The sequence below is a fragment of the Toxotes jaculatrix genome, chromosome 12 (assembly GCF_017976425.1).
Source record: "Toxotes jaculatrix isolate fToxJac2 chromosome 12, fToxJac2.pri, whole genome shotgun sequence".
In the NCBI taxonomy this organism is placed as follows: domain Eukaryota; kingdom Metazoa; phylum Chordata; class Actinopteri; family Toxotidae; genus Toxotes; species Toxotes jaculatrix.
The window spans coordinates 16,856,724-16,878,886 of NC_054405.1; the positions used below are offsets into that span (position 1 = coordinate 16,856,724).

The window sequence follows — 22,163 nt, forward strand, 5'->3', positions numbered from 1 at the left end:
TTGTGGATGGTCCACTGAATATTCTGCAACCATAGAAAATTAATGTTATGTAGAGGAGAATGAACTGTAACAGCAGATTTCAGAGGAACACAGACTGTGGATTCCCAAGTTATTACACAATTACGTAAAGGCAGCAGTAACAATACAAAGGCCCCTGATGACAATCAGCTACTTCAAAGAACAGTTCAGTACCCGATGTCGTCACTGCTGTCCATTTTTTTAAATTCAAAGCAACATAATTCTCCTCATTTTCACTTATCTTTATTTGTCCTTGACACCACTATCTCTCTCTCTCTCGTTTATACCATAACACTGTCTGTGTCACTTAAACCATTACCCCAGAAATATAACTTTGTGCATTTCGCCCTTTTCGCCAACGTGGCTGTTCAATCACAGCGACATAGATTCTCTCTCACACACACACACACACACACGCACAACCTTACGCACAACCTTACGCACTGTTGGACAGTGTCAGATTCTGATAATTACCACCTTCTCCTAAGACGTACGAGTGTTTTTTTTCCTTTCATTTGAACAGTGCATTTTGTGATACAGACTAAGGGCAGCTGCAGACTAAAACTAAAAGAGTGGAAGGGTACAGAACGTTCTCAGCTTCTCTCTGTTCTCTCATCTCTGGAATGTATCCCCACAGCTTTAAAAATGCTTTGAACTGGAGAGACGATATTCAATATTCACCGCCCTTCTCAAATGTTCCATTTGTGCTTGATGATCAGTGAATTTCCACGCTCTGAATTTGACATCAGTGTTACCGAATGAAGACATTTGAGAGGGCACCTATTATGTGTACATTAGCAGGGATGCTGAAGTCACAATGGTTTTCTTAGGTGACTTATGGGTTGATTTGACCAAGGTGAGGAGGGTGTTGCATTTTAGATGACCTTTTTTTGGAGACACCACACAGAAACAGCATGGGTAATAGCAGCAACAGAAATCGCTAATACTGATAATAAATGTGCAGTAAAAACAAGAAGACAAGAAGACATTCATGGGTTTTGGTGAATCAGTATGAAGACTGAAACACACACACATAATCTTTGTGGTAGTCTCAGCTGTCAGCCAACTCATCGTACATTCTCAGTGTTAGACAGTGAGTGTCTCCTCTAATTAAGTCCACTGCCCCGTAGGAGCCCAGCAGTATTTAGCATATCAAAGGCCACGCTGACCTGTGTTTTGTGTGCATATGTGTGTTTCTGCAGCACACCCTTTTAGACAAGGACAACCTGTAGCATGGAACTCGGCTCTTGGGTGCTTTCGGATCGAGTGGCGCAGGCTCAGGTGGGGGTGAGAAAGGTCGACCATGTAACCCTTAATTAGCTGACATTTGCCTCAAAGGCTGGCACTGAGGGAGAGAGGAGGGGCATGTGTGGCTGCTGAAAAACCAGGCTGTAAGTGAGAACAAGGAAGCCTCTTTCATAGCCAAAGGCCACACTGCCATTGTGAAGCCACAGGACAAGAAGGGGCCGAGACAGCTGGCTCAAGAGATAAAGCAAAGCAGCGAGCCTCATTAGGAGTGTGGCGCGTGGTAAAAGCCAAACTGTCGAGGTAAAGGTGATGATGATGACCATGACTGACTTGTTCCTCTGACAGTGGACATTAAAGAGCAACTTAACCCCCCCTTCACATTTTCACATACTGCCCACAGCTGTACTTGTTTGAAACACTAGCTAACATTAGCAAGGCTTCAATAGATTGCGTTCAAAGGCACATACATAACACCCAAAGGTTTCTTTTTCTTTTTTTCTTTTTGTCAGTGTGGTCACAATATTTGATTTTCTTTAATCAAATACCTGTTGTTGAAATTAACACTAAACTGGGACTAAACTGGGACCAGAATCAATTGATAGATTACTAAAGTAACTAAATCTAAAAAGTGGATTTCGTGTTACTTTTTAAGTGAGATGTGAGTTGCATGATGTCCTTAGAATACATAATTTGTTTTTATAGGTTATCTTTGTATGTGTTTGAAAGCTGCTTGTCAACATAAGCTTAATAAAACCATTAAAGAAAATAAACCATAATTACAGGTCAAATTTAACATTTGTTTTCTGGAAAATTATTACAGTGACAACATACGGCATACTCATCATCTTTTCTAAAACTATTAAACTGTAATATTGTAACTAGGGTTTGGCACCAATAGCTTAAATACAGTAAAAGAGCACTTTCTTTCAAGATATATATTTTAAAAAATCTGAAATAATGAGATTTGTTTAAGACAAAACAGAACAAATGAATAGTGTCAGCCATCCTCAATGAGCCCAACTCTGTATAAATAGGGGTTCCTCACTAAAATAGTCAATATTTTATAAACCTCAGAGACTTATGATGCCTATTCTAACAGTCACAATCAATACTCACAGTTTCTCAGTTGCATTCAGTTTAATGATCCATGAATTAAACTCTGTTTCCCTTTCATACATACTGACATAAAAGAATTACCCAGCAATTACCAACTAAAGTCTTCCTCTCAAAAATAAAGTGATAATGAAAAGTAGGTCAGACGCCTCTGTAATTATGATGTCTAGGGAAAGAGCCCTGCTAATATTCACAGGATTTTTTTTCCTGAACTCAGCATTGAATGAGACTTACCCTGTTATCCACCCACTGCTGTTTTTTTAAGACTACATCACTGTAGCCACAGGAGGCTGTGATTTAGATTATACGAGTTGTTAGAAAACATTAGAAACCTGTTCATTCATCTTAGTGAGGAGTTCCATTGATACATATTACCACTGAAATAATCTCACTTTCTTTTCATGCAGTATGTTTTAGATCTGGTGACTTAAATGTTTTTAAATGAACTAGAAACCTTTAAGTCCTCAATTGCTCATTGCAACTGGTAGTTTTTCCCTGTTTGTGAATTAGCTTGGGTAACTGCTATGTATCATATATTAGTGTTGAGAACCAGATGGGTCCCTTGCAGCCCCGGTCACACCAGGGCTGTGTGAAGACGGGACTGCTTGGCTAGGTGACACCTCAACCATCTGCAAGCGTTTGCCACTTTGAATGGCTTGCTTTCAGAGGTGACACAACAAAAAGGCTTATGAGATGAAGCAGTTACACTCCTCTATAAACTGATTCAGATGAAATGTGACAAAAAAAGAAAAAAATAATTTTGGGAAATACTTGAATCAGTAAGCTTGTAGGAGTGTGTGACTGTGTGGTCACCTAGGTTTGGACAAACTGTATTACTGCAGCTTCTAAAGCCAGAACCTGCATCATATACTGACAATCACTAAACTAAGAGGTTGCAATTTGTAATCATCAGTCATTCTTTGTCTCTGACGTACATGAAATTGTGGCTCGTTTAGGTGCACATTTCCAAGACTGATTTTCTGATTTTTTTTATTCCCCCAGTTTTCTTTCCCTCTGGGAGTAAAAAGCGAAGAAACATCATGATAATCCAAAGCACTTTACATATGAATTGACTCACTTGTATATGTATGACTCACTTGGCCAAAAGAAAAACCAAAAGAAATAGATGAGAGACAGAGTGGCTAGGAGGGAACTATGAAGTACATGTATAAAATATATAAACATAAACTAAGGTAGCGAGAGAAGGTTGAAACATAAAATGGGTGAATAGGATAAAATATTTGGAGATGTACAGGCCAGACTGAGAGAGAGGAGGTGAGCTGAGTTATGCATTTATTGAATAAGAGAGATAAGGAGTTATGGGAATGAAATGGGAGAGAGATGGGGTAGAGTGATAAGTTTAGAGAAAACAATGTATTGTGCTATTCTACACAGATAAACTGAGAAAATGAAGTGGAGAGCCAATGAGATGACTTAGGCCTGAAAAAGAAAGAGAGAGAGCATAGAGTAAATGAAGAGGGATAGACAGAGAGTAGAAAGACCAAGTTGAGCAAGCTGGGTAAAAGGGATGAAGTGAGCAATAGAAAAAAGGGAAGAATGGAGGTTAAAAAAAAAAAGTGGGGGCTTTTCTGAGTGAAGACAGAGATGAAGGCCGGGAGAGCTTGGTGCAAGCTGATCCCCTCGGCTTTTCTCTCGGTTGACTGGCCCTACAAGCTATTAGCAGGATCTAATGGCCTCATTACAGCCTGCTATCAGAGGCAGAGGGGTAACTGAACCCTGTACCTGCTCATATGATACTGCACTGATACTGGAGCAGGCCAACACACCTGAGAATGGAGGCTTATACTTACACACACAGGTCATACAACCACACAGCCACATACTCAGATCATTCAAAGAGCTCACGAAAGCGTACATACGCACACACACATATGCAGAGACCAAATAAGACCACACAAACACACACATACACACACACACATATCTGTAAAGTGAGGCACCATTTCCTTCTGTTAGGTGTAAACCGTGAGCAGCCTGTTCTGATGATGGTGTCAGATAATTAATCACATTTAATGATCAAAACACTAAGACACATTGTGTTAGTTGTTGTCCCAGTTGTTTTCAGTGGAGCACATTCTGTTTCCCTTTACCTAGTTCCATTTAAGGAATTCATCATCACCAATCGTTTAATAAAAGAAGCCTTAGTTCTCAAATGTTTTCTGCACTAGCAAGTGCAGAAGAACATTTTAGTTAAATCAAGAAAGATTTGGCCTAAAATTTTTAAAATTGCAAAATCTTACCAGCCATCCATAGCCAGCTTTAGGTGCAGCTTGATAGTATGGCGGCAGTTAACCATTATTTTCATTACTGATTTATATGAAATTTAGTTTTTTCCTCTATTCAAATAATTGTTTAGTCTTTGAAATGTCAAATATGGAAAAATGCCTGTAACAAGTTCCCCAATGGCAATGTTATGTCATCAAATTACTTGTTTTATCTGACTATTCATCAGTTAATTGTCTGAGATCTATTGGATTGTTTTTGATACTCTGTGCTATGGACATAGTTATATTATGTGTATGTTATATCTGACATTTTTCTCTTTTCTGGCTTTGGGCACATAGAAAAAATAATGTGTTGTTCTCAGCCATATCAAATCTTTAATTTAGTTGCTTTCCACTTAAATTTCATTTCAAAATAAAAAAAAAAATTGCTACAGCTGCTACAGTGAAATTGGTGTTGCTGGTGTTCTGGGCATAGATTGCTGGCAGTTTAATCAGAGGCTCTTTTGTGGCTCTGCTGTTTTAGTAGCTCTGTTCTCCACTCCACAGTAAAAGCAGAGAGCTGTTGGAGTTTGTGCCTCTGCCTCTCTGTCACAAAGGAGAGTGGAGGAACTCTGGAAGCCCCAGAAAGCCCAAAGCTCAGCTACATCACACACTCAAAACAAGCAGTGCACACATACACACAAATGAACACAGTAACACACAGTTTGTGCATAGATATACATAGAAACACTGTCAGAATCTCTCAGTTCTAAGTGCCCACGCCCACCAGCCACTGAAGAGCGAGTCAGACAGCCACTGCCTTTGAACGTGAATTGAAAGCCCAACGACATCCACAGAGGCTAACAGCTCCAACCCAACAAACTGCTGTGTCTCTCACTCACACTTTCTTCTCTCTGTTAAAGAAAAGCAGCTCTGACAAGTGTGAGAATGGCACAGGTGTACAGGCGTGTGTGTGTGTGTCGCTTTGTTTACTCACATGGGTAATCATTCTGTGTGTGTGTGTGTGTGTGTGTGAAAGAGAGAGAGAGAGACAGTAGCAGCTTTTGAGCTGAGGGATGTTCATTCTTTATTCATTGACACATACTAAGTGTGACTGGTTGACAAAGTTGGGCTTTGACAAGTCCCCAGTCTCATTTGGAGCTGATTTAGGGGAGACGGAGAGCGCCGAGCAGACGCTGAAAGCAGCCGGTCGGCACTAAAAATTCACGGCGTCAGAAACATTCAGGGAGCCTTACAAAAAAATGTCAGCTCTCTCCGCCCTCTCCTTGCCGGGCTCTTTGACTCTGTATCTCTCCCTTTATCTCCTTCTTTCTGTGTTCTACCAGTCTGCCTCTCTGACTGCTTGAATACGCTGCTTTCTGCCAAAATCTCTCTCCTCCTTTCTCCTGGAGGCAGGCACGTGAGTTAGATCCGCAAGCAGGCAATTAGTGATTTTCTTTTCTTTTTTCTCTTTTTCTTTTTTTTTTTTTGGAGCAGAGTTGATGGTAAACATTCTATCATGTTCAGAGCGTAAACCTCCTCCCATCAGCTAATCTGCTGTTGTGAGCTGGGTTGAGCTGTGGGAGATTTTCAACAATGATAATGCTTAATTCACCGTTTCGTAGTGGAAATCAGAGAGCTGGCACCAGCTGGCACCTTAATCTGCATTTCTGAAATATGAGCGTATAATTTCTCCAACCCTCCCTCTGCTCCCTCATGGTCCTTCTTTTTCTTCTTCTGCTGGGAAATAAAACATTAACACACACTCCATGAATAAAGAATACCTCACTTGAAGACATGACAAACGCTCGCCATTTCAAGGAGCTGATGGAGAGTAAGAGTAATGACTTGGCCTGCCTCTATGCAATCTGCAGAACTATATAATATCTCTTCATTTTAAGAACCATCCATGAGAAGACCCACTGAGACTGTTCTTTCACCTTCAATTAACCAGATAGGTGAATTAAGACCATACTCCCTTTTGGCAGCTTGGCAAAAGGCCTCTAGAGGAGAAGGGGATCAAGCAGCAAATAAATTATTTGAAGCAGAGATATGTGTTGTGCCACTCCCTCAGAGAAATAGTCAGACCCTGAACCACCTCAGACTAAGAAATGAGGACGAGGGAGAGAAGAGCATGGGAAAGAAATAAAAGTACAGTAGGCAGAGAAAATAGCACAAGAGGGGAAAAAAAGGGGGAGTGATACTGAGTGAGATTATGAGGGAAACGTGCTTTATACTGTGTGTGTGTGTGTGTGTGTGTGTGTGTGTGTGTGTGTGAGATAGAAAGAGAGAGAGGGAGCAAGAGGTAGAGGAGAATAGATGAGGAAAGAGATCAGAGCTCGCAAAAGAGAATCCTCCTCAGTTGAAATAGGCTTAACTGCTGCAACAGCTGGGTCTCAGTATGCTTTAGTTCATTTCATAAGAAACAGGAATCTGAATAAATAGACTGGACAATGGCAAGCCAACCATGTGTTCGTCTGTCTCAGTCCGAACTTCCTCATCCTGTTTGTGGCATTCAAGCCCATTTGTTTTTAACTGATAAATACCTTTAAAAATGTGTCGCACATATATAGTCTTATATTTAGCAAATGTAGATTCAGCAGCAACTTCAAAGAGTCAAAGTGACACAGCCACCTAGCAACAGATTAAAAGGACAACTAAGTATAATATTCTTGACGAAGTAGCTTATAAATGCCCATCATCAGATTCTTTAAATGTTTCACTGTGACAGTTATGATTCACAATATGAGCTTATACCTTGTGGTGAGTTGCCGAGTGGTAATCTCTAAGATTTCTGTTCTGGTTGATTTCACTTGTAGCCACTGGTGGAAGGACGGGGGACGGGGACTGGGAGCAGCAAAACAAACTATTGTCTTTTTTCTTTTTTTCTCCATCATTCTGTGAGCAACCGTGATCTGATTTTATGCTACATGCAGCATGAGTCTGCGAACAGCAGGGCACGGGGAAAGGGGCTGGTTACCTCGTTGAGAAGCTGGAGATGTGCAACCTGTCGCCTGCAGTTCACGGTGGCTGCTTCTTCTTGTTCTGTTACTCAGTGCAATATTTCAAACCAATCCACAGTCTGAAAACGCTGAAAATGACCATTGTCATGTTTTGTAGATGCATTTTTCATGAATGATCGCGGGAAGTGCTAAGCTCACTGACAACTGACACATTGCATTTCCTGTGACTACTTCATAGTAAAAGTCAGCTTATTTTCGCCAGCTAAATGCTTTTAATGTGAATCTGCAGCAGTAGGAAATGTTCAGTTTGCATTAGTAGTAGGTTAATAGCATTTTTTTTCCTGGGAATGTCGCCACAGACTCAGTTTGTAAAACTGCTGATATATAAATGCTGCAGTACTTCTCTCTGTGGTCTTTAGGCTCAGTCACCATTGTGTTACCTCATTCAACGACAGTGACTTAACAGACATTTATTTAAATGAAGATGTTCAACATTGCAACTTTAGCTCTGTGTGTCAGCAGGATCACTATCCATCTCTGTCAAGCTGATAAAAGCAAAACAGTTAGTCCCTTAACCACTTTAATGGGCAGTATATTCCCTAAATGAAACACAGAGGCATACTGACTCGTTAAGAGCGTCTGGCTGACAACATGCAAGCCTTTCCATTACGAGGATTCCAGGAGGCACTAAAATGCACCTGAGGATTCAGCCAGAGATAAGTGGTGTTGATGTCAAAGGGGCTGTGGTGAGGTAAACCTATGCACAACCCCCACAACCACAAAACACACACACACACACCTTCCGGTGTCACACATTTGCCATTTATCTTTCCACTTGTTTGGAGAGACTCATCAAGTCTCTGAAGATGTCATCTAATTGAGACTCATTCTGTTGTTAGTAATTCAAGCTCCTCAGAGAGTTCAGGGTTAAAAACACTGACTAACCAACGCTGAATTGCATTGAACCAGATATATGACACCCCTGAGGTTGATCATATTCTGAGCATGATGTCTCAAAATGCAATTACATACTCCAGTCGCAAAAATATATTTTCCCCACCACAAAATGCTTATTTAGACAAGACTAGAAAAGGATTGGGTTGACATAAAATGCAAATCCTAGAAATTACTTTTATGCACAACTAAACTGCAGCAGTAAATATGTTTTATAGGAAATGTAACTGCAATCCCAGACAGACGTATTTGTTTTCTGCCACAGTATCCAGTCTTATAAATATAATATCCATTTGGCTATTCAACTTCCCTATGGTTATGTTTACTCACTCAGCACTTGGTTAAGGTTAAGGAAAGATCGTTGTCTGGTTTAATGCAGAAAAAAAGTTCACAATGATTTCAGACAAAATGTGTTTATCTAAATTTATCCAAAACTACAGTCTTACCCAACTCATGACTCAAGTGCTTTTGTTGCATCCACAGTCCCACGGACAGCACTGTGCATGTGGGGCAACTAAGTACAGTCCCTGGTGTGACAGTCGTGCGCTTTGTACACCCACTATCCACTCCAACCACTGCCATGTGAATCTGTTGCTTTTAATAACTGTGTGGCTTCATTCATGGAAAAAACAAAAGAAAAAAGTTGCCTCTAAAAGTGAACGATTACATTACCTACAAAATGTATTTGATGCTGCAGCTTATTATGTATAAAAGTAATTTCATGGTTACATAGTGTGTGGTGGAAGGTATCCATGGAAAAATGGGTTAAGTTTTCAACTTGTGATAAGAAGTTTAACAGTCTCTTTTTCTTTCTTAGTTAAGTAAGAGAAAAAATATATATATAATTTAAAGCATAACCCTACTAATTGCTTAGATCTTTGAATATTGCAGAATGTTTAAAAAAGAAATCTGTGAGAGCATGAAACATGAGCAGTCAAACATTTATACAAGTTTTGAACTGACCCCCAGCGTAGCCAGAGAGAAAACATGGCAATTTATTAGAAATTCTTATCCAAACTGTTTACAGACTGACTACCTGCTTTAATTGTGGCTTCCCATGCTTGCTATAACTGTGTGCACAGTTTTCTTGTGAAATGAGTGATGACCACCCACATTTCAGATGCTCTCTCTTTCAGTTGTACCTCTAAATGAATTCGTTTAGATAGTCTGACATAAGTTTTCACACTTCATTGTAATGATTCTGCAGTGCTCCCAAATCTCAACAATTACTTTGCTGAGAATATGGTGTCATAACCAATAAAAATAATGGATAAAACAATAAAAATTAGACCCAAGTTGTAATAGACCTAAATTATCATTTAACTTTTTAATTATCTTGGTGTATAACTTTATCTCCAACATTAACATGCCCCAGACATTATAAACACTTTCAAAGTTTTTTTTCCCTACTTTTTAGGTTTCATGTGAAATCCCTTTCCACTTGATTACATGGAGGAATTAAATTAATTTCCTCTTGCATCATATGCTCAGAGGCTCCTGTATATCCCATTATGACGCTGCCCTCTTTTATTTTCCGTCCAGACTCCTTCAAGATGAGCTGAACTCATGTTGTTAACCCCTCTCACTCCCCTGAGATTGTTCATATTTGTCATTCAGTTGCATACAGTGCAAGAGCTAATTATTGAAAATAATTAACAGTGCTAAACACAGAGATGTCTGTTATTGTCATTGCCGCTGTGTTATTATAGATCCCAATATAGTTACAGGAAACTTCCATATCTTTACCCTGTTCTCAACCATGATATCTAAACATGGTTGATAAAGCTTTCCCTCTGGGATAAATATTTGGGCCCCTGCTATTTACTGTTAACATAAATGAAGCCATGTCAGTTTTTATGCCGATGATACTGTCATTTATGCCATGGTCTCCACCACAAACAAGCCCCTCTCCTGATTGCAGTCTGCTTTTAATGACCCCCTGACGTCTTATTATTAATTTGATTGAAGATTGTTGTAAATGCTCAACATGCATGCACTTCACAAGAGCACAGACTGATGGTCCTCATCCTAACCCATGCCATCAGCAGAAATGTAATCAATTCAGTTCTGCATTGATCTACTTAAGAATTTGTTCTCAAGTCTCTCTTTCAAAGGAGATCTTTATCTCACTGACACTTCTTGAATAAGTAAAGCCTAGCTCAACTAATGTGGACATCTTGCCATCATCCTGAACCAAACGACTGTCAACCATATTCTGTCATAGCCATGATCAAACTTGCAAATAACATAATTACCATCATCAGGTTGCATGAGATTAATGTTATTATCATTACTCCCCTCATTATCATCAAAATCATGAAAGACCAATGGAACAAGAATATGTACATCCTGCATATACACACGCATACAGGTGCATACACACACACACACACATTCTCAGGGCATTAAGTGCATTCACTAGCTGCACCAAAGTCAGCACGTCCGTGTCTGAGGAAGGAAATTATATATTCAATTTCCATAGAGATGAGCTGAGAGTTACTTTCAGCTCCTCTTCCTATTTGAAGCTAATGAATGCAGATTGAAAAGATGTTGATTCCGTCTAAACAAACGCCCCCAACACCTGCACATCAAGTGGCAAGTCTGTCCTCTCCAGCTCTAAAATAGAAAACATAATTTAAATATTCATATCCCTCTATGGACTGAGTGAATAAGCAAATTAATAATCTATCCCATTTATTTCTCTTTCTCTTTCCTGTGGAGGTCTAAGAGCATGGACAAGTAGTCAACCTTAAGTTAAATGGTGTAATTTGTTATCAGGGGGTGTTGATAACTTAGTGTTCTGCAGTGATGTATCTTGTTAGTCACGATTTGGTAAGACCTCTCTTTCTATGTTTTCCTCTTTGCTCAGTCACCAGAGTGGAGGAGTAAGTCTAAGCAGCGGATGGAATATGGACAGTGCCTCAGAGATTGGAGAAAAGCACTACTCGTGCACTACTCGGGTTGTCCAAGCTAAAAATGCATGCACTCACAGTACTTTAAGAGTCATTAAAAGGCAAAAAATAGATATTATGTTGTGTTTTGGTAGCCTGCAGTGGTCGAAGTAAGTGGTTTTTGGTCTAACAGTGTCCTATAAATGATCACAAATTGCATCAGCAAATACATTTTGTAAGAAACGTAACTCCACCCAGGTTCTGTTTTGTATCAGTGCATTTGCTTGCTTTTTTCCCCTCTCCATAGAATACACCCCTGGTAAACAAGGCGTGATTTTATGGTTATGTTGGGGAAACCTAAAGCATTTCATTAAGATTAAGGAAAAGTTTACACAAACAAGAAAATAGGATGACATTAGGAATAAAATTATCTGATGCAAGCCTGTTTGAAATAAAGGCCACTGTAATAAATAAATCCACTACTTGAGAAGCTGTTTTAACATGACATGGGACATTAGACCCAAATCCTAGACTCTGGAGTTAAAATCCAGTGCTTTGCACAACCACCATCACTGACGACCTCTGTTTCACTTGTTTGCAGTCTAACAATGACGCACCACCTGGACTGGGGAAAAAAGCAATGAATGTGTTGAATGAAAGCAAAAAGAGGAGCAGTTTTTGACTTTCACTGACAGCACCAGTGGCTTTTCACAGGATATCCCAAGCTCTTTGAGTCAACTCAACAAGCTCTTTGAGTCACTCAACAACTTAATATAATAACACTGGGCTGTAGCCATGTCTTTCTTGGCCTTGCAAGTCTGTGGCTCTGCCATAGCAGCAGATATTTCTGCCTAAAAAGCACTTAACCTGCATTTTACAAATTAGATAAGGCATCGACACAGCAGCATATGAACTGGTGCATTCCGTGACGGCCATAGTCTGCAGCTCAGGGTAAACTGTTGTGTCAGGTGTGACCTTCATGTCAAGACAGCTTGACCTTTCTGCACAGCGGTGGAGCAGTCATATTAGAAAATAATATGTAAGTGGACAGGCAAGGAGAAAAGAACACAGGGGTGCATGATGTTGAAACTGGTGGTGGTGGTGGAAAAACACAGGAGAGAGAGAGAAGGGGAACACATACTGTAGCAGGAAGAGAAATAATGGGGCAGACAGACTATTTCTCTCATATGCTTTGTTTAAAAACAGGGAGCCGTTTGCTGCATTAGTGAAAGGTTATTAAATAAATAATAATATATTAAGCTACAAAAAAGTTCAGAGAAGGGAAATTATGAAAAAATGTCTCACCTGTGTATGATGCGCTTGCTGCGGAGGTATCCCAGAGCCAGGGCCAATTCACAGATGTAGAGTTTGACGGTGCTCTCTGAGAAGTGGACGTTCTGTTGGAGGTGGTAGCGCAGGTCTCCGCCCAGGAGCAAGTCCACCACCATAAACATGTCCTCCTCATCCTGGAAGGAATACCTATAGAGGAAAGTTGGCAGGAGTGAGGAGTGACAAGGCCAGATTGGGGGTGCAGGGAGATTTGGAAAAGAGACGATGGAGGGGATTCGGGTAGATGCACACAAGGGCGGTAGAAGGAAGAGAGAGTAATGCAATCAGAATTGGGGGGCAGAAGAAATCGGAGATGAAAGTGGAAATAACAGTGGTAATGGAAAGGATGAGAAATGAGGAAAAAACAGTTGGTCAGCAGAGGGGGAGGTTTGAACGGAAGGTAAATATGGAGATGTGGAAGTTGCAGGAGAAGCGGCAGAGGAGGGAAATGAGGGATGAGAATAAGAAGTGACAGAGGGAGGGGAAGATTCCAAGAGTGACAGCCACAAAGAAGAATCACATATTTACCATAAAGCAGTGTACAAGAAGGGATCCCAAATGATGAAAATAGCATAAAACCCTTTTTATTTTAAGATGTGGGAAACCATACTAGAGAAATGTAGGTTATCTAGCTGAGCAGTTTTTTTCTCTGACTCTGGACTGCTGTAACATTGACAATTCAACTTTTTTACCCATTAGTAATAAAAGAGGATGATAAGTGCAAACTGAGCTCATGTCAGCCTAGTGCTCCTCAGGCAAATCAGCCTTTATAAGACAGTAAATACCTCAGTACAAAAGGTTTTGAGAAGAACAAATGACACTAAATTAGCCATCAGCATTTCAACCCCATGATGTCTGAAAACACAATCTCTGGAGCCTGCTGGGGTCTTTGAGGGTAGATGCTGCTCTGCTCTTTATAACATAAACCAAGCAGAAGGAAAACACTCATCACACTCCTTCAATTTGCAGGGGGAGCTCCTACACATTGGCTGAGTCATGCTTGAAGCATTGCTCATTATCATGTATTGAAGACTAAGAAAATCCTTTATTATCTTATACAGAGGTGGTTATGATAGTTTGAACACAGGTGCGACAGGTATCAGTGTTCCATTGAACACATTTTTGACAGCTTGAAAAGACTAAAACCACAGCTTGACAGGATGTAGTCTTTGCAAAGTGTGTAAAAATGAAAAAAAAATCTTTTATTCTTCGCCATTTGTCTCTTCTTTTTTTCTGTGTAGGTTTTTTCTCCCACTTTCCTTTTTAAAAACTTATTATGAATATTTTTATGCCTGCAGAAACATTTTTTTTAATTTTAGAACTACATAAGTAAGGTTTCATGCCTGCATTTATTATTAGTAATATTACATTCTCCTTATTATTATTAATAACAACAACACCAACAAAAACAATAATAATAATAATAATAATATTAATGATGATTTCATCAGTGCAAATTTTGAAGGACAGAGGAGCGAAACTGTACATTTGGCACCAAAATATTGTGTTGCGTACCAAAGAGCAAAAAGCAAATGAGGACAGTCACCACAGAGAACATAATCTCTGCTCTGATTACATTAGTGATCCTAACCCTAACCCTAACAAACAGATTATTCCAGCCTTTTTTTTTTTTTTTTAACATTATGTGAAGTGAAGTTTGAAGTGGCATTGAGCAATTCTATGTTTCCTATCCCATCAACTCTGGCAGTATGAAAATCTTTAATTATGCCTCAATAATTTAGCAAAAATCTGCACCTACTCAGCAACATTGTCTTCTCAGATGGCTCTGTCCGTCCTGCCTGTCTCTCTCTTTAGGGCGAGAAGGTTTTTCCATCAGACTGGTGACATTTCATTAAAGCAGACTATAGCACCTATTAAATAATCTTTATGTCTGTGTGCAGTCTAAAGATTTGGCAGGGAAAACTAAACTGTCTGCTTATGTGGAAAGTTCCAAAGTCACACAAAAGGTTACTTTCTTTTTAATGAGGGAAGTAACATCTGATATGAATTATTTCATGTTTTTGTGTGTTTGCTCAATCGTGCTTTTTATGTTTTGTTTAGTACATACTGTTCCTTTTATTTGTGTATGCTTCAGTCTTCCATTTGTATGCATTTGTATGAGAAGGATGTTTTGTGGAAATGCAACTTGTAGTCATTCATCAATTCATCCATCAATCAAGCACTGGCATGCAGAGCAAGCCTATATCAGCATGCCGCCTGCTGCATTGCCATTTAAGAAGCTGTTGCACAAATCATCAGTGATTTTACATGTTGAGCATCCTACTGGGGCTACTGCAACCACCCCCCACCCCCCTCAAACAATGAGCTAATTAGTTTCTCTCTCACAAGAAACAAATTTATGCAAAAATAATATGAAAAAGATTCCAGCAGCCCAAATTTCCTGGCTCGCCGAAAGCGTTGCCCAGTGTACTTTGTGCAACACAATGTTCTACATCTGCAACTTCAGATCTTCCATAAATTTGGAGAACATTATCGCCCTTCTTAAGTCCTTCAGTATATTCCTGATCTGAGACAAAGAGGCTACAATTTCACCAAGAACTTCTGAGAATTTTGATTGTTGCCTAGGGGTTTCTACTGGCAGGTAAAGACCATCATCTTGGCTCAAACTAAATGACCGTGTGCAGTTTTTTGCCACGTTGGTGAAGTCCCTTCCTCGGGGCCCTTCTCCAATAAACTGGAGTTAGTGCTTTTCTGCGCTGGATGGATGGGAATTGATTGAGCTGACTCCAACTTGTCTGCTAAGGCTCAGATAATGCTGAGACCACTTAACATCTGATTGCCTCAGAGTGTGGAAAGACTATCTGCGAGATGCCCGTCCTAAATACGCACACACATTTGCCAAAGTCACAAAGAGTCGCATGAAGATGCGTGCGCGCGTACACACTCGCACAGTACTGTCCTTCTTTCTCAACTCCATATTTCAGTGAAAACGTGCATGCATCATTAAATGTTATGTGCTGTTATAAAAAAAATTTGCACTAACAAAAATTACATTGCAGCACATCAGTAAACAATTATCTACTAATCAATATCAGTTTTAAGGAAAACAAGAAATACTGCCTTGTGGTTGTATGCCTGCGCATAAATATGGTCACAATCTGCCCTAAAGTTCTGCAAAAGTGTTTTTGCAGAACTTTATGATGTAGGTGCAGTGAAGTTGACCTTTGACTTTTGGATATAAAATGTCATCACTTCATCATTTTATCCTGTGAGACATTTGTGTGAAATTTTGCCATAATTTGCATATGAATTCTTGGGTCATGGTCAACAATATGTTTTGTCTGGTCACAGTGACCTTGACCTTTGACCATTGACCACCAAATTCTCATCAATTCATCCTTGAGTCCAAGTGTACATCTGTGCCAAATTTAAAGAAATTCCCTCAAGGCGTTCCCTCATTGCGCTCTCGAGAATGGGATGGACAGGCGGATGGATGGACAACCCGACAACATAATGCCTCTGGCCACAACTGTTGCTGGTGCAGAGGCATAAAAAGAAGTGAGAAAAGGCCAGGTCTGCCCACTTAAAGTGTATAATACAGTACAGCTCAATGGATGAGGATCAGCAGCAATGTTATCAGTCACTCATATGAGCAGCAATGACTTAATACACCTACAGACACCAGAGTTCTCCAGAGTTTTTGGCAAAGTTTGTATGTATGTGTGTGGGGAACCACATAACAGGAGCAGAGATTTTAAATAGTGTGCTGGGTACAGATAAAAGAGAAGTGAAATTAGTAAAGAAATCAGTAAGTTATCCCTGTGTAAGTAAAACAGTTTGTGAAATTGTGTAGTTATTACAGATGTTAAAATAAGAGGAAATAATAAAGACATTGGAAGCATCTATGGGTGCCATTCTTGATGAATTTACTGAATGCCAGAAAGCAAAATCAAAAGCATCAAAATCAACTGCTCTGTATAAGTACTGCTTAGTCATAAGAATTATCACCAGATCAGATCATTAAAGAATACCATTATAATAAAACTGCAAACACTAAAATGTAATGATCTGATGGATTATAGCATTGCACAAGTCATGTATGAAGCACATAAAAATCAACTGAACATGACTGCGTAAAACTGTGCATATACAAGAGTAATGTCCGTGTCCATGTGTTTGACTTCCCATTCCCATGTGACTCTAATGTTCTTATATCCAAAGTTCCTACATTGAGATATGTGTGTGTGTGTGTGTGTGTGTGTGTGTGTGTGTGTCTGTGTCTGTGTCTGTATATGTATCCGTATATGTATCCATGTGCTTAAGTATGATTACTTATTGCCTGGACTGAAAAGCGTGTTCATAAAATTTTCAATTTTTGTATCCTTGCTTGTGTAATATGTTAAATCCTATCAATTATGCATTTTTTAAAGCAAAAATGTCAGCTGAAGCCTCATGAATAAGGAGACAAAATTGCTTAAAAGAAACACATACTGGGAAGAGTGGGCTTCCGTGGGGAGTTTACAAAGACTTGAATCTGGAAAATATCAAAGTTCCAGCTGCTGCCGTTAGATGTAAGGGACTGATAACTGAAGTGACGAGAGTGGGTATCAGCGTGTGTGTGCTTGGGTGTGTGCATACATATGAAAGAGAGAGAGTGTGTGTGTGTGTGTGTTGGAAAATGATACAACACTTGAGTCCGGCACAGAGAGAGAGGAAGCACAGATCAAACAGGCGTCATATTAACATCACATTCTCTTAAATATCAAAGCAAAGCTTCACTTTGATAGAGGATTTGTAGGTTTCGGGACTGACACAAATCTGACTGAGTTCACAGATGGTCAAAATATTTCTCCACAATCATCCTGCTCTGTTTCTGTGGACGTGCATGGGTACGTGAAGAACTCCTCAGTCGCAAATGGAAACTCTTGTTACATGACTGAAGCTTTCATTGTAGAATAGAAATAACTGTAAAGTGCTTGTATGGCCAGTAGAGAAAACATTATAAAAAATACTGTCAAGGGGAAAAGCTTGATACAGGAAATAAACATTCATCAAGTTCATTAAGTGCAATATTGTGAGACCAAGCATGCAAAAAAGTGTGCATTAAAAAAAAAAAAAAAAGCTAAGCAGAATGTGTGTGAAATATTCATGACCCAAAATGTGTTAAGCAAAGCTAAAAATGAGGCTAGCTAAAAACTGTAAACACAGACAAGGGGAACAAGCTTTTCAGTGGTTTAAAGTATGAGCTAGACAGCAGTCTGTGTTTGCTGGATGGACTCAATTTTACCCCTAGTCTATTCATCATCTGATTAAGTGTCTTTGTCGCTCATTCTCTTTCCTGGCCTGTTTCTCTCACTCTTTTTCTCTCCTTTCATTTACCTCATTGTCTCTCTAACACCCTCAATCTGTTACACACACACACACACACTCAAACATCTGATGGGTTCAAGGTATTTACACTTTTAAGAGTGAATACCTTGAATCCAGCAGAGTTAGCTAAGGTGATAAGGAATCCAAGTGGCTGCTGTCACAAGCATTTAGGAGACACAAACTTGAATTTAATTGCTCTTTTTCTTGGCAGAGAAACACTGGCTTCTTCCAAGGATACAGCAGTTCATTTATTTAATTACTGTTGTTTGTAATGGATACAATGAGACAATTTACTCTCATGTAGTGAATTCATTGAATTTTCGGGGCTTTAATCTTCAACTTTATCATGGTTAGTTTATTTATACTTAGTTCAACTATTCCTCTTTCTTCATGAATTACTTGTATTGATTTGGTAATTATTATTTTGTTAATTATTGGTATTGATTATTTACAATTTAATCATGTTATTATTTGGTTATTTCATCATTTCAGTGGATTGGTACCTGCTAAAATAAAGCAGGGTCCAGAAATCCAGCCAGTATTTATATCCTGTATTAAAGATTTGGATTGAAATTTGGGGCCAAAAAAACTTTATCAGGACACACCTAAGCTTTACCTATGATTTGATTGCCATTTGCTCTTTGTTGCTCTGCACTGACCAAAAATCACTTCTCAGCGATGCCAAACTGCTGCTGGTGCTTAATGGATCACTTTCTGTAAACTACAAATTTTTTCACTTTGGAAAACCCACCTCATTGGGTTGTAAGAAAAGAAATGTAATCTAACAGCATTTGGATCAACTTCTCTTTAGAATATTAATTGACAGACTTTTCACAACGTAGGTGAGGAGGTTGGGTCGGTATTAAAGAGGGGCACAAAGTCCATCAAGTCAATGGATTTTACACTCGAGACCTCCATGAAACCAGTTTAATCGAGCAGAAAACCAGCTGTCATGCTTGGCTGAGGATCCCGTGTTTTCTGTCCCACAAGTCTTTGCTTCAGAAAGCCAAGGTGGTGGAGAGCTGGGGGGGTGCGTTATGTCTTCTAAGCAAACAAGGCTGACTGACTCACTGCATTCTCTCACATGGTTGGTCTGGAACAAAGGTGCCATAAAGAAGGCCAATAGCCTGGTATGGTTGTTACAGGTGCAGACACACCCAAATATACTTACTGCCACCCAGCAGCCTTTTTCTTAATATTACAACTGCTGAAATCTTGTTTTAATGAATTCCCAAATAATAACGTACTTACTCACAGGCATAAACCTCCACATATGCAATGACTTGTACACAAGTAAAAACACATATATAGTACAGATTCCACTGAAATTTGTATTCTGCAGATACATGGCACAAAGTCAACTTTTTCTTTTTTACTGTTTCAGCACTTGATTATCTGCATAAGTGCACATTATTGCACTTGATAAATGTTTCTTTTGCAATACATCCAGTGTGTTAGGTATTAAAGCTGCAAATCAACAACATCCCTCTGGGGCTGACTGACCTGGTGCTAATTGAGCTTTCTATTTTACGCTTTTCCAGCAATATCTCCACTCTACTTAGAGTGTAAATTGGTCTCCTATGACAATAAAAGCACCTTTCTTCTAGAACCAAGTCTGCTCTCTCTCTGTCTCTCTCTCTGACATGGTGACATGGTACTTAGAAGGTGCTTGAATATGAATGAAGTCTCCTCTGGCTTCCTGCCACTGCTGTCAAAATGAATTAGAAATGGTACTCATTAAGTTGTTCGTCACAGGTATGCTCTGGGTCACAAAAGTTACCCAAGTTACCATTAACGGGACTACTTGTATGACTAATATGATTTAAAAGAGCCTGTTTCATATTTAAAGTGTGAATTGGCATTTATAGTTAGATGTTGAAAATGTAACTGAAAACAGTCTTTTATAATCATTTGAGAACTCACCTCCTGAGAAATAAGTTTAAAAAAAGACAAAAAAGAAAGTAAGGCAGCAAAATAGTGGCATCATTGAGCAGCTGTGACCAAGGGATCCAATTAACACTTTGTTGGTGTCATTCACTTTTCTTTGAACACACATGATAATTAAGCATTAAGAATGAACAACTGATACCCAGATTACCAGCATATGGTGGCATACTAGTTTTCCACAGCCGCGTTATGCACATGAAAAACATACAAGCTTTTGTGAGGGTTTTATGGCCTGTGTTTTACATTGTTATTAGCAGCATACGAAATGTTTCATTGCCTTTATAACTAATAAAGAACATTATCCACTACATTATCCAAGCAAAAAATAATAACCATAGAAAGTAAAAGGAAGAAAGAACTGGCAATAGATTTACAAGTATGGAGTCGAAAATAATCACTGTTCACTGTGCACCAGTGAGAATATTTATTATTATGTATTTTGCAGCTGCTGTGGGCTGAAAAAGACAGCGACAGAATAGAAAGAACAAGCTCTCAAGAATCCATTAGCAGCTGTTGCTTGATGCCTCGACCAGCATTTTTGGTAGAGAGCAGAGAACAGCATTCAGGCTGCAGATTAGCACCTGTACATTATGTTGAAATGGTGCCGATTTTTCATCAGCCTTCCTGACATCAAGCCTGCGTTCTCCCTAGCCTGCATGTTCTCCCTGCATGTACTTTTGTCGCGCCCCCTCCGTCTTTTTCTCCTTCTCATTCTGACTTCCTTTTGGTGTCTGTCTCTGCTCTGATACACATGCATTTCAATGTGACCCCTTGGTGGCCTCCAGGCAGTCGGTCTGATGGGAGAGCATCTTGCATGGAGCTTTTAGAGGCAGAGGCACCTCAGGCCACATCAGTAATGGAAGTCTCCAGAAACCACGGGGGCTCAGAGGCTAATGGTTACGTGTCTTTACAAATAGTCTTCCTTTCTCTCTTTCAAAGGTAACAGTTTTGACATGTGAAGCCATGCAGTTAAACAAAACAGTACTAAACCTGCTATAATTTCCAAATTTGGTTAGATTTGTGTTTCTTAAAATAAATTATTCCTGTTTCAAGTAGATTATGGCCCTTAAATCAAGAGAGACAGGTCTTCATACTGCAACATTCAGCAAAAAAAATCAAATTGTTTAATTATATTACAGTGTGTGCCTAAATAAACACTTCTTTTCCTTCTATAAAAGTAATTGCAATATTGGCTATATTCCTAGAGGGATAACCTGAACGTCTTTATGTAAGTTACTTTAAGTAAGTTACTTTAAGTAAGTGAACGAAACCTCTTCAGTCTAAACTGTCAAGCCATTTTTGTTAATCAACATCTATCTATCAAATTCCCACAGCATAAAAACCACATCAGTGACTCTCAGAGGTAAAAAGGCTAATCATGACTTTGTTGTTCAGCTCAAGGTGTTGCAATTACAGTGATTAGACATACATACTGCCCATCCACGCATGCACACACACACACACAAACACACATACACGCCAACTGGCGAAAGCCCCTTGCTGAAATGGACACAGGCGGCCAGCCGCTCAGACTGTGACATGTTGGATCGATGCTGACAGCCATCTGACCTCCCTCCCACCCCATCTCCAAACACCTCCTTTTGACTGACAGCTCCTATCATTATGTGTCTAATTCTCCCTGGGCACACATGCTTGCATGCATTCTCATGCGAAAATACATACACACATCCTTTACAACAAAGCACATGGGAGTTTAATGTAGTCACATGTTAAATATAACGCTAAAATTCCACTGTTATTGAGTGAAGTCTTAGCAAGAGAGCATATATGTAACTACTTTGTGCTTTTACTTAAACAAATCTTTCCACTTAAATTTTTACTTCCACAAAGTAACATTTAGGCTGAGTACTTGATCGGGATATTGTTTTATTCTTACCACCCGTGATTCTGTAATCTTGCATTTCACCAGGTCACCTTGACATCAGGCCAGATACTTGACATGCCGCTTTCTAGTGTTCAGCAATGCCTGCAGTGTTAAAAGTAAAATGAGAATGTGCACATTTTGCACATACGCAAGGATTTGTACCTTGGGTGCAAGCAGATCTAACTATTGCTTACTTATAATGTTTGAGTCTGGAATTGAGCTTATCTTCGCTCCTTCCATTCATTCAAAATGTAGCTTA

General features: G+C 39.4%; 1 protein-coding gene across 2 annotated transcripts in view; it reads right to left on the bottom strand.

The window, feature by feature from the left end:
* stk32a (serine/threonine kinase 32A) overlaps positions 1–22,163 on the bottom strand; it is a 52,769-nt gene that overhangs the window by 24,948 nt on the left and 5,658 nt on the right. For both annotated transcript variants that reach the window (XM_041051740.1, XM_041051741.1), the window contains exon 3: positions 12,718–12,891. In XM_041051740.1, the coding sequence (XP_040907674.1) occupies positions 12,718–12,891 (174 nt within the window). The remainder of the gene's footprint in view (positions 1–12,717; positions 12,892–22,163) is intronic.